The sequence below is a fragment of the Vipera ursinii genome (assembly GCF_947247035.1).
Source record: "Vipera ursinii genome assembly, chromosome: 3".
Taxonomy (NCBI): Eukaryota; Metazoa; Chordata; class Lepidosauria; order Squamata; family Viperidae; genus Vipera; species Vipera ursinii.
The window spans coordinates 108,829,004-108,841,063 of NC_139516.1; the positions used below are offsets into that span (position 1 = coordinate 108,829,004).

At 37.8% G+C, this 12,060-nt stretch overlaps 1 protein-coding gene across 1 annotated transcript in view; it reads right to left on the bottom strand.

Annotated features, from left to right (window-relative positions):
* Nucleotides 1-12,060, bottom strand: part of QSOX1 (quiescin sulfhydryl oxidase 1) — a 46,075-nt gene that overhangs the window by 19,725 nt on the left and 14,290 nt on the right. The window contains exons 5-7 of the mRNA XM_083358704.1: nucleotides 11,482-11,627; nucleotides 5,052-5,189; nucleotides 2,331-2,460 (exon numbers count right to left, since the gene is read on the bottom strand). Of these exons, the coding sequence (XP_083214830.1) occupies nucleotides 2,331-2,460; nucleotides 5,052-5,189; nucleotides 11,482-11,627 (414 nt within the window). The remainder of the gene's footprint in view (nucleotides 1-2,330; nucleotides 2,461-5,051; nucleotides 5,190-11,481; nucleotides 11,628-12,060) is intronic.

Here is a 12,060-nt window from a genome sequence, read left to right on the forward strand (position 1 = left end):
ATGTAATTTTTCTTGGCAACAATACGCAAGTCACTTGCCATTGCCTTCTTTCAGGATAATTTTGGACTTCTCTAATCTAGACCCTTGGGATTTCTGATAGACCTCCCTGCTTAGCTTTGTTCAAGATCAAACAGTATTAGTTGGGGCCATGTTAAAGTTGGACAAACCAATTATCTTCTCCAATTGTTCAAAACTATTAGACAGCTCTCTTCTTTTTTTGTTAAACCAAAGTTATTCTAAAAAGTGAGGAGTGAGAAAAAAGATTTTTTAAAAATGGTATTCAGCGAAATCCTGAAATGCAACTAAAATAAAGTATAGATATTCAAGAGAGAAACAAATCTTTATATTGAGTCGAAACCACAAATATTATGCCCTCGTTTCTCAATGTGTTGCCTACAGAGATTTTGGCTGACACAGATTTTTAAATCATGCTATTTTTTTTAAAAAAAAGCATACATGGGAAACTAACATGCTGGAAAATGAAGCCGCAGCCTTAAGCATAATCTTTATTTCCAAGAATGCATAAATCCTTGTCGGGCGCAAAGTATCAGGACCATTCGTAAGGTTGCAGCTTATTCAAGCCTATATACCAGAATCTGGTCAACTAAAGTTCAACACTAAATAGACACCTGACAAGGATCAATGGAATTCAGGAGGCAATGGATTTAGAATGCTTGTAGCAACTCAAGGATTCTAAACTGATGACATGCTTAACTCCACCTCTCAGCTCTGCCTACTCTTCTCCAACAATCCTGGAGCTATTCTTAGAAAATGAAAATGATAGGGCAGTAGCTCCATGCTTTCTCTAGGAGCATGGCCACGTGCCTAGAAAAAGACAGGTCAACTGAAGTGATAGGGAATATCCTGAAAAGGCTAAAGCAGGACTTGGACAGCAACTCCATGAATTGGTCTCCTGTCAATATTATGTGACTGGCCTCGTCCACCATAGCAGTTAGTTTGTAAGAGCCCCCATAACATGTACACAATTTTCCAAAAGTAACTTTTTCAGATGCGATGTACTCCATGTCGCTCTTTTTAATTAAAAAAATAAAATTTCACCAAGATTATTGAATTTTGTAGGCTTTAAATTTTTAAAAAAACTAAACGTTTTAAAAAATATTTAGTAATAAAACTCTTTTTATTGCTTTTGCAGAATTGTCCATTTGCAGGGTTATGAGCACAGCTCAGGAAACACCATGAAGTGAAGCCAAATTCACAGGGATGCTACATAAAATTCATAAAACTCTAAAAAGTAAAAGGACTCAAGAAACAGGGTTATTCAGAACCAGCATTTTATTAATGGGGAAATTATGATTTTTGTCTAGAGAAAGGAGCATATTAACAGCTTATGGATGACTTTTAGAACTGAACTTGCTCTCCAAATGAAACATTTTCATCTAAGTTTAAAAAGGCAGAGTCACTGGTAAGATTATAAAAAAGGAAATATATAGAGGTAGTCCTCAAGATATGATGGCAATTGGGACTCAAATTTTATTTTATTATTTATTTATTAAATTTATTTGCTGCCCATTTCCATCACTAAGTGATGCAGTTGTAAACCCTGATGTCTCATGACTGCATTGCTTAGCGATGGTGATCCCAGCAATCCCAGTTGCTCTCATTAACCAAATAATATTTGGTTAGCTAGTTAGCCAAAGACCTACCCCAATTCAAACCATTCCCAATGTAGTCTCTTCAGGCCATACTTTGGTAAGAGACTGTCTTCTCTTCAACTACCCCCATCAACCTGTCTTCCCTCACTTCTCTTCCTGTTTGGCTGCCTTACACTCCAGCTCTACTGGCCTTGCTGCCCTGCGCTTGCTGGCCCTGCCATTCCTGTGAGAAGCTCAAACAGAACTTGGACAAGGGGCCAGCACAAATTCAAAACATAGTCCTGGCACAGACAGCAGCCCACTTGAGAAGAGCCAGGCCCAGTGTGTGTTATCAACAGTGGCAGAAAGAAAAGGGCAAAAGGGCATGACAAGGCTAGCAGAGATGACAAGGCCAGTGAGTGCAGGGCAGCCAAAATGGCCGAGATGGGGGGGGTTGGTTAGGCAGATAGAGGGTGCTGAAGTGCCCCAGCAATCATAAACACAAGTAGGTTGCCATGTGCCCAAAATTTAATCACATGACAGCGGAGGGAGGCTGCAAGAGCCATAATTTGGGGGACCAGGTGTAACTACCATTTGTTTAACATCACACTAATTTCAAACAATTGCTGAACAAATGGTGGCAATTTGAGTGCTGCCCTTATGTAAAAGGGGAGAGAGCAGCAAGAGAGAGGAATTGTTTGGAAAGTCTCTCAGGTTGAAAGGTGTCACATCACTCACCTGGACCAAAATAGACACAAAGTCCTTCAAAGTGGAGAGTTGCTCTCCCTCAAGGTTGGCAAATACTGCAGCCTCTATCCTTAGGGTATAAAGTACTGCAGATTCTACATCAGCCATGTATACCTTTTTCCTGTGGCACAAACATTAACCAAAAAAGGGGGAAAATGTATCAATTACTGACACAACATAAAATTGCAATTCTAGGATGTAATCTCACACCTCCTTTGGCACTATCTGACCCACCAGTTGTCAACAGAGTTCAGAGATGCATAAAGCTAGCTTGAACTGTGGCTGTACAACTAGTAACAATTTTCTTTGGAAAAAGAAATGGGACTTTATCCTCCACTCTCCCTCTGGAGATTACTTTCTATAAATTTGCACTGACATCCACATTCTTTGTTAAATCCACAAATGTGAGTCTCCTGCACATAATAAGACTTCCATAATTTAATTTCCATCTGACTGGACCCCCTTCAAATTACAACTTGAACTAAGCTTCTATTTCTTTTAATACTTAAGTGTCTTGCCCTCATGCTTTGTACCAATCACTGTTTTATTCCTCCCCAAATTATTTGCTGTTTTTAAAGATTTCTTGCCAGATTATAATTGGAGCTGGTCTCAGTGAAATCCACTATGAATGTGTAAGTAGCTCATCCTATGACATCAGATAATCCAGCTTGACATCCAAGTAACATGAAAACTAGTTTGAACAAAAGAAAGAAGCGCTAACTACTTTCCCCAGAGAACACCATTTTAATGTCTATGTAACAAAAGTGCTTTGAGAATGAGTAGAATAACATAACAAGATATTCTCTCAAGAAACAGTTCTCTCCAGCTTTCAGATTTTATGTGCGTACTTTTGTAGAGCTGCATTCAATCATGTATTTTGTCCACCTATGCCCAAATATGCTCTAAAATGCAGGAATGGCTTTTCTACAAATTATCTGTCCAGAGTAGGATTTTGATGAAAATTAATCCCACATTGAAATTTCATCAAAATCCTACTCAATCACAGCTGCACAGAAGAATGATTTCAGTATTAAGACATTCTTTGCGAAATTCTTAAATGATAGATCCTGTGCTGTTTGTGAGAACATTTATTGTACATTTGTTGATTTTGGAGAAACTGATAAAAGTGAATGGGTTTGAAGTATGATATGTTTTGTATGAAGATGGAATTGAAGGTTGGAAACTAACCAAAATAGAGGGGGGGAGTAAATAAATTGTGTGGATACAAACAGAACGCTTACTAAATAGTTTAGCATTGAGCAGAAAGTGAGACATGGGTGTATAATATCCATTTGGTTTGCCAATGTATATAAGGAATGCTTGTAGTGACACTAACAATATGGTGAACAGGGACATAAACTTCTGTGTTCTTTCATGTGCAGATGATACCATTCTGTTGGCCAAGACCCAGAATGGATTTGCAATGAACGTTAGATAAATAGTGTGATGCAACAAGGAATATGGATCTGAAAATAACATAAGATGTGTTGGACAGGAAAGAGAGAATGAACAATTATAGATAAATGCCAAAGAACTAAAGCAAGTAAATGAATTTATGTATTTTTTACACAATAGCCACCTAAGAAGGAAAAAAGGATGGAGAAATAGCAAATGTGGTGAAAAATGACTGTTGGGAGAAGCAAGAATGACTATGCATTAAGAACATGCTTCTGCTTTTGTGTAAGGCAGTGGGAGTTCATTATATCAAGACAACATAAAAGTTAAGTTGGATGGAGTAAGAAAGGGGTATTTAAGAAATATGGTGGTAAAACAAGAAAAAGAATCAAGAATGAATGAGTGCCATATGAGTGCTACGGAAATGAATAAGTATGAAAGTACATTGAAATGGTTTGGTCATATAGGAAGAATGAATAAGAATTAAATAATAAAGCAAATCTATGAAAGACAAAGAGGAAAAGTGTTTGGAGTTGCTGAGGTCCTTAGACAGAAGTGAGAAATTTAAAGAAAAAAAGTCAGTATATCAAACTCTGAAAGAAACAAAGACAGTTGCCATTGCAGAAAAGTATAGAGACGATATTGTTGTGAACTAAACTGAGCTTTGTTTTCTTTTTCTAAATTCACAATTTAAATTTCTTTGGCTTACTGCCTTTCTACATTCCACATTAAGCAGCTTACCTTGAAAAGGAACAGGTGATGACTATGCATGTAAGTATAGCAGTGATGTGCAGCTACCTGGCTTCAAAGCCAAAAAAAGGTGTTTACATGTGAGATTTCACTGAAACGTATCATGACCTCTTTCAAAATGCTGCACCTTTTCCTGGGCTGGCACAGCAACTTCAGTCCCAAGAAAATATGCACTGGCATTAATGAGGTGCCAAAATGATGTGGCACATTTGTCATAACATGCTGTTAGCTTAAACACAGATTTTCCAGAGATGCATGTCTACTGTGCCAACACAGGAAAAGATGTAGCTTTTTTAAGGAGGTGTTGAAAGGTGCAGAGAATATTCCAATGCTACCTCTAAAGTAACTTTTCCACTTTGGATGCAAAGCACTGTACATCCATGATGTATAGCTCTTGCATCTGCTAGCCCCCTTTTTGTTTATAAGATTGTTGAGGACAGGCTGGATACCCTATTCCTCATAACTAATGAATGGCGAGACTGACCAGTCTTAGCCTATATCATGAGAACATCTGAAACAGCACTTGGAAAGAAGAAACATTAAACCATTCAGGGAAGCTGCACTCACTGGTCTGCCACCTTCCAAATTGTAAAAGCCGTTGTTGACTGTGCAGTGGGGGACACCGTTGGTATGAAAACATCTCGTCTATAGACCCCAGGTAAGTTCCGCAAAAAATTAGTATACTGGGATCTCCAATCTGCATGCCTGGAAGGAAGCATAAATGGAGACAAACTTTAACAATATGTATTTGTGTCCTTTCTAGTTACTATCTTCCATTTCTGTGTGGTTATAACACACATAGCCACAGATATATTACAAAAGAGAAAACTGGGCTGTCAATTCTCTTTAAGCATCAAAGTACACAAATGAGTATATACCACTAATAAAAACAGATGTAATACTTTGCACTAGTAAATTTCAAATAGGTATGCCATAGATCATTTGCTGCTCTACCTGTTACCTAGAATGATCAAATACACATTATTACCAGATATGCTATATACTGTATTTACTTTGTAAGAAAGATAAAATGTAAAAAGCGAATTATTAAGAAGGATAAAGATAGGGAGAGGGGAAGGTGCTAAAAATAAAGAAAAATGAAAAGAAAGAATAGCCTCCAACTTTCTTTGCTACAATTACAAATATAAAATACATTAATCTCTTGATGTTAAAATTCAATAATAGTATGTCTATAATCGTAAACATTTCTAATTGTCAAATCCCAAAATTAAAGTAGATTTTTTTTTCAGTTTCTAGCAAAAAGTCCTTTAATCAATGAAGTTAATTTAATCATATGCCCGTTCCGCTGACTTCACTATCCATTCTTTCATTGTAGGAATCTGTAAGTCTTTTCATCTTTGTGTGTAGAAATGTCTTGCTGCAATGATCATATATAGAAACAGAGTCCCATATTTTTTAAAATTATGAAGCTAGTCAGTATATTATTTCCTACTAATACCACATGTACAGATGAAATGATCCACATTTCATTTCTGTTTAATGTTCAGCAAATGGATTGTACCTAACAAATATCAGAAAAATATAGATGTATTCTAGAGCTTAATATTTGATAGGATGACATTGACTTATAACTGGCACCACTTAGAATCTGGTCAGCTGAATTTAAAGAGCTGTCAGAAAAGATTGTGAATATTATTACTAACTGAATTCAATAGCCTAAATGGGTCCATGGGTTTCTTTTCCATTCTCTCTCTCCCCCCCCCCCCCTCTCTCTCTCTAATCCATCTGATTCCCTTTGAAACCAGAAATATACTATAGAGCAGGGGTGTCAAACTGCCAGCCCACAGGCCAGTTTGATCATATGGAGGCTGTGCCCATCCCAGCTCTGGCAATGCAAAAAAAATCGCGATACATTGTGACATGTCACATGATGCGGTGAGTTTGACACCCGTGCTATAGAGAGACTCAAACAGAGACAAGCCTAATCTCAGCCACCCCTTTATCTACAAACCAGGTGGCTTAGGATATAAACAGAGAATTTTGAATAACCTTGCTGGACAAAGCCAATTTCCCTCACATCCCAAAGCAGCGTCAAATTAAGAGAAAGCTGCTTGCCAGTGCAGAAAGCAGTGGTACCAGCAAAAATAATAATAATAATCCCTGAGGAAAGCACAACCAGGAACAGTCACTTTATACTCTGTTTTCTCGGCCTGGTGCTCTCTGCGAGCAGATGGCCAAGAGTCGGCATCATCACAAATAATTCTCTTCTCTGCCAGTTCTGCAGCAAGGAAAACAATGGCTCTCCTGTTGGGTGAAGCTGGCAGGAGAGAAGCAAGATGACCGCCTCTCTGCGAGCCAGTTACCTCACTCTAGCTAGTTCAGTGCAGAAGAAAGCATACAGATTTCACATGCACCAATTATTCCCCTCTGGTCCAGGAGTGAGTAATGCCATCGCATTGGTAAACCTCTTGCAGAGGAAATCAACAGTGCCAACATGCCCTTTTGCCCATCACACTAATGCCTTCACTGCCAGGTGGACATCAATCATCTGCTAAGAGCGATGTAGGGGAGGGAGGGGAGGGAGACCATCTGCTTGTTGTTTAATGCACTATTCAATAGCAGGAATTCACCAGAGGGTCCAAGCACAGGTTCCATTGTTCTCTGTCAGCATCTCAGAAGCAGCCATTGTCTGGCTCCTAATGAACTTTTCTGCAATTAGAAATGCATGTGGAGGAGATGAGCAGCTGGGTGGATGTGAGGTGGTAGGTCAGAACACAAATGATCATTTGCCAGGTTTTCAGAAGACCACACTCAATTATCTTTGTTTCCAAATAATGTGAAATATAACTTCCCTTCTGCAAACTAGGCAGAGTATTACAAGTTGCAGGGCTAATCACAAAAGGTAGCACTGGATGAATATTTTTCAGTTCCTTGATAATTTTGCCAGAGAAAATCACAAAGTAGTTTGATGCTATTTAATACTGTATCTACGTCAAGCATTGGAAGGCATGATAAAGAATGTGAAAAGGCTTAGGGCAACGCCCAACAGCAATAATAGACTAGAAGGGGATCATTACTGTACACTGTGCCTGTATCCTGGTGAGATTAAGGTAGTATCAGGAAACTTTTTCTAAATCAAGGAAATGAATAATTGTGGATGGAGCTGAATGCCCTCTGAAGCATCAGGTACATGGCCTGGAGATACCCACCTTAATGCCAAAGAGTGTTTATGCCAGTTACATACATACATACATATATATGCATATATGCATATATATGCATATATATATATATATATATATATATATATATATATATATATATATGTGTATATATATATATATATATATATATATATATATGTGTATATATATATATATATATATATATATATATATATATATATATGCAAATTATTCAAATTGCTAATAAAGAATTTGGGAGGCTCCCAAATTCTTTATTAGCAATTTGAATAATTTGCACAAATAATGAGCTGTCATAAGTTGACTAGTTCCTGTGGATAAGCCCTGCATACATACATATATATAGTCACTAATTCTACTGGGTTCAATGTGGAATTATCTTCCTGGATAACAAAAGAGTCATTGCCCTATAAAACCACAGTCAGTAGCATCTTAAGGGGAGTATGGCAGCATGCTGCCAAAAGTGATGCCCCTATTTATATAGATCTCTTCATTGCACTTATGTCTAAAGGGGGTACAAGTTGCAGTGATGAAAGCAGCAAAGTCCTTTGTTCACAGCTATTTCCACAGCTGAAAGACCTGCACAAACTATGGATTTGCTACTGCGTGAAGCTGAAGGATTTAATTCTACTTCCTGAGTCTCTAAAACCTGGCTTCATAAACTTAGCAGCACACTTTTTTTGACATAAATGTTCTTGTTCATTACAATAGTCAACGGAGGCCTTCCTAGTTGTGTCATGTTCTCAGAGAGTTTTCAAAGTTACAGGGAAATCTGAAAAGGAGCTCTAAGTATTTTATCATCGCAGTTTAACTCCAGAAGAAAAAATAAGCAAGAATGTGGGAAAGAGAAAATATTAAAAAAACATGGCCCATTTCCCATTCCTTTTATTGTCCCGCTTGAAATAAGAAGACAGGTGCTTCATGACCAGCTGGGACACTTACAAGTTGAGCCAACCAGCTAAGTTATGTCTTTCTATGGGCTGTAATTTTGCAGATGGTAATTAAAAGCTGTTGGCCTCCTGATGAATGGAATGAATCAACTACAATGAAATCTGATAGGCCTTACATAAATTTCACATTCTAGTTTGAGAATTCAGAATTCAGTTGTTCAGCTTTATTTAACTTACAGTTGCTGAGTATATCAAAAGGTAAAATTCTGATATCTATTTAGTTGTGCACAAATGTACAAATGCCTCAAAATTCAGCTTCCAAGCTACTATGCCAAGAAATTTGAATGCTCCACAACTAGGGAATCACCTTTCTTCTCAGAAGATTCACAATGAATTAACAATTTACTTGTGTTGACACATTACACTGCAGCGTTAGAAGTGAGAACTGTTTATTTCAGATAGTGAGTAAAACTAGTGCCGGATTTTGAAATGTTATCTCCAAAGGAAATCTCCTAACATGTGCAGCTAACCACAAAAAAGTCAGTGTACATAAATCATTAAGGGGAAGGAATGTACAAGACAAGAAATTGTATAGATCAGATGGCATAAATCCAATATATACTGCTGTTATAACATTAAAGGATACAGGAGTTCACCACAAATAATTTGCTCAAATCTAGTTTGGGGGAGACTTAGATTAAACTACAGGACTGCAGTAAAAAAAATTATCATAGTAATCGGAGGCACAGTTCCTCCTATCTAGACAGAACCAGGTTTGATATTGTTATCTTATAGAGGGGTGTGTGTGTGTGTGAGAGAGAGAGAGATGTAATAACAAGACAGGAACACAGCGTGCCTCTCTGGAATGACAGCACTCTCAATGCTTTAGTAAGAAATTAGCAAGACATATCCCATACCCACACCCTCCATACAGTACATAAATCCTTTATATCCCAGAAGATATCTTTTTGAGCAATACCCAAAAGAAAAATGCAGGTTTTTTGCTTCACACACAACAAGAACCTCCCATCAGTGGAGATTTCATCATTCCCAACCCGGATAACAGGTAAACACTTGCACGTCCAAGCAGTTGGCTGAAAACAGGTTTTGACAATGCAGCTGTCTGAATTATAATGAATCTGGATATAGAAGACTGATCTCTTATACAATGATCACAGAAGTTCTGTAGAAATCTATCCCATTGCAGGTTTTTTTGCAGATGCCTAAATCATAAAATCATAGGATTGGAAGGTCTTCTAGTCCAACCCTCTGCCAGGATTCTTATACCATCCTGGAAAAATGGATGTTCAATTTTTTTTATTGAAAACCTCCAGCATCCATAACTCCAGGAAGCAAGCTGTTCCATTGGTTAACTGCTCTCACCGTCAGGAAATTTCTCTTTAGTTCCGGGTAGGCTCTCTCTTTAACAAGCTTCCACCTATTGCTTTTTTGTCCTGCCCTCAGGTACTTTGGAGAATAAGTCAATCCCCTCATCTCTGTGACTGGCCCTCAAGTACTGGAAGGCAGCTGTCATGTTTCCTCTAATCCCTCTTTTTGTTAGACTAAACATACATGGTTCCCTTAACCATACGGTTCATCATACGGTTTAACCTCCAGACTCCTTATCATCTTTGCTGCTGTTCTCTGCATTATTTCTAGGATCTCAGCATCTTTTTTTCTTTTGTGGCTACCAGAACTTGATGCAGTATTCCAAGTGTGGCTTCACTAGTACAGTAAAGAGCAGTACTATCTATCTATCTATCTATCTATCTATCTATCTATCTATCTATCTATCTATCTATCTATTATTTATTATTTATTCATTCATTCATTCATTTATTTTTATATAACACCCTATTCCCGAAGGACTCAGGGTGGTTTACAGGGCAAAGTTAAAAGACAAAATAAGAATTAAAATAGAATTAAAATAAAATTAAATAACAATTAGTAGCCCAAAGTTTAAAATTTAAAAGTTTAAAAATTAAAACCCCTCAGTCCAGGCCAGATAAATCAAATAACCAAGTTTTTAGGTCCCGGCGAAATGAAAGAAGGTCGGCGGCGGTCCAGAGTTCCACAGGCAGATCGTTCCACAGGGTAGGCACGCCCACCGAGAACGCCCTTCCCCTGGGGATCACCCGCTGGCACTCACTGACCGGCGGTACCCTAAGGAGGACGATGGGAAATTGATGCTGGCAGCAGGTGCTCCCTAAGATAATCTGGACCCATGCCATTTAGGGCTTTATAGGTCATCACCAGCACCTTGAATCTATCACTTCTCATGAGCTTGATGCTACCCCTGTTGATGCGGCCTAGGACTGTATTTATTTATTTTGACAACCCTGCTGGCTCATACTTAAGTGGTAGTCCACGGGGACACCTTGTTCATTCTGTTGCTATTGTTGAGCCAGGTACTACCTATTCTATGGCTGTGCATTTGGCTTTTCCTGCCGAAATGTAGGACCTTATTTTTCTCACCACTGAACCACATCTTATTGAATAGGACCCATTGCTGTAGCCCATCAAGATCCTTCTGATTTTTGAATCTATCTTCCAAAGTCTTAGCAATTTCCTCCAGCTTGGTGTCATCTTTAAATTTGGTAAGCTCCCCTTCTAAATAAGAATAAAATAAGATAAAAAAATAAATTCTAAACAATATCCCTCACACAGGAACTGGTCTGAGAATTCCAAAAATATAAATATTCTGCAAATTCCTTACATGAATAATTATGAAACAAAATTTAAGAATAGACATTCAATTTTTGTAACATATTTAAAAGAAATCGTAAATCGGATAGTAAGTCCTCACAGAAACTCTCTGGATTGTCACAAAAACCTGAATTCTTGAACTCCAGGAGAATGAACATGGGTGACAAAAGAATTTATGCATTTTAGTACTAGATAAGAGAGAAAAGGGAGGCTTTTAGGACTATGATAACATCTCACCCAGGGATGCTTCTGCAAGAACCATTATTGGTCACAAGGAGGCCAGATGGAAAGGTAGTGATGTTGAACTGCTTCACTAGCTCTTCATTGCTCTGTAGGACTCGTCTAACTGCAATATTTTCATATTGAAACATATCCAGTGCTACCTAGAATTAAACAAGGCACGAGTCAATATTGCTCAGCTGGATGCAAGAAGTTACTTCCTCCCTCCTCTAATAAAAAAATTAACCTTCTAAATGACTCTGTTGCAGCTCTCCCTCATTCTCATGGTCCGCTACCAATGAAATCTTTTCAGGTTATTCACATCTAAACAGTGTTGCGTTACATATTTGTGGATTAATAAAAGGCACACACGTTCTTTGGAATGTTCCATTATTATTTCTTTAGCAATGATATACTGTATCCATTGCCAAAGTCTCCCTTGAATCCCGAAATGGAAAATACCATTACATACATTCAGCGTACTGATTACACAATTGAAGTTTCTTAACGTAATCTTTATGTTTATATTTCTAACAGCCAGGAGATACAACCTATTATTTCTTTTAAGACTTGTGACAATTAAGTAATTTCTTTGCT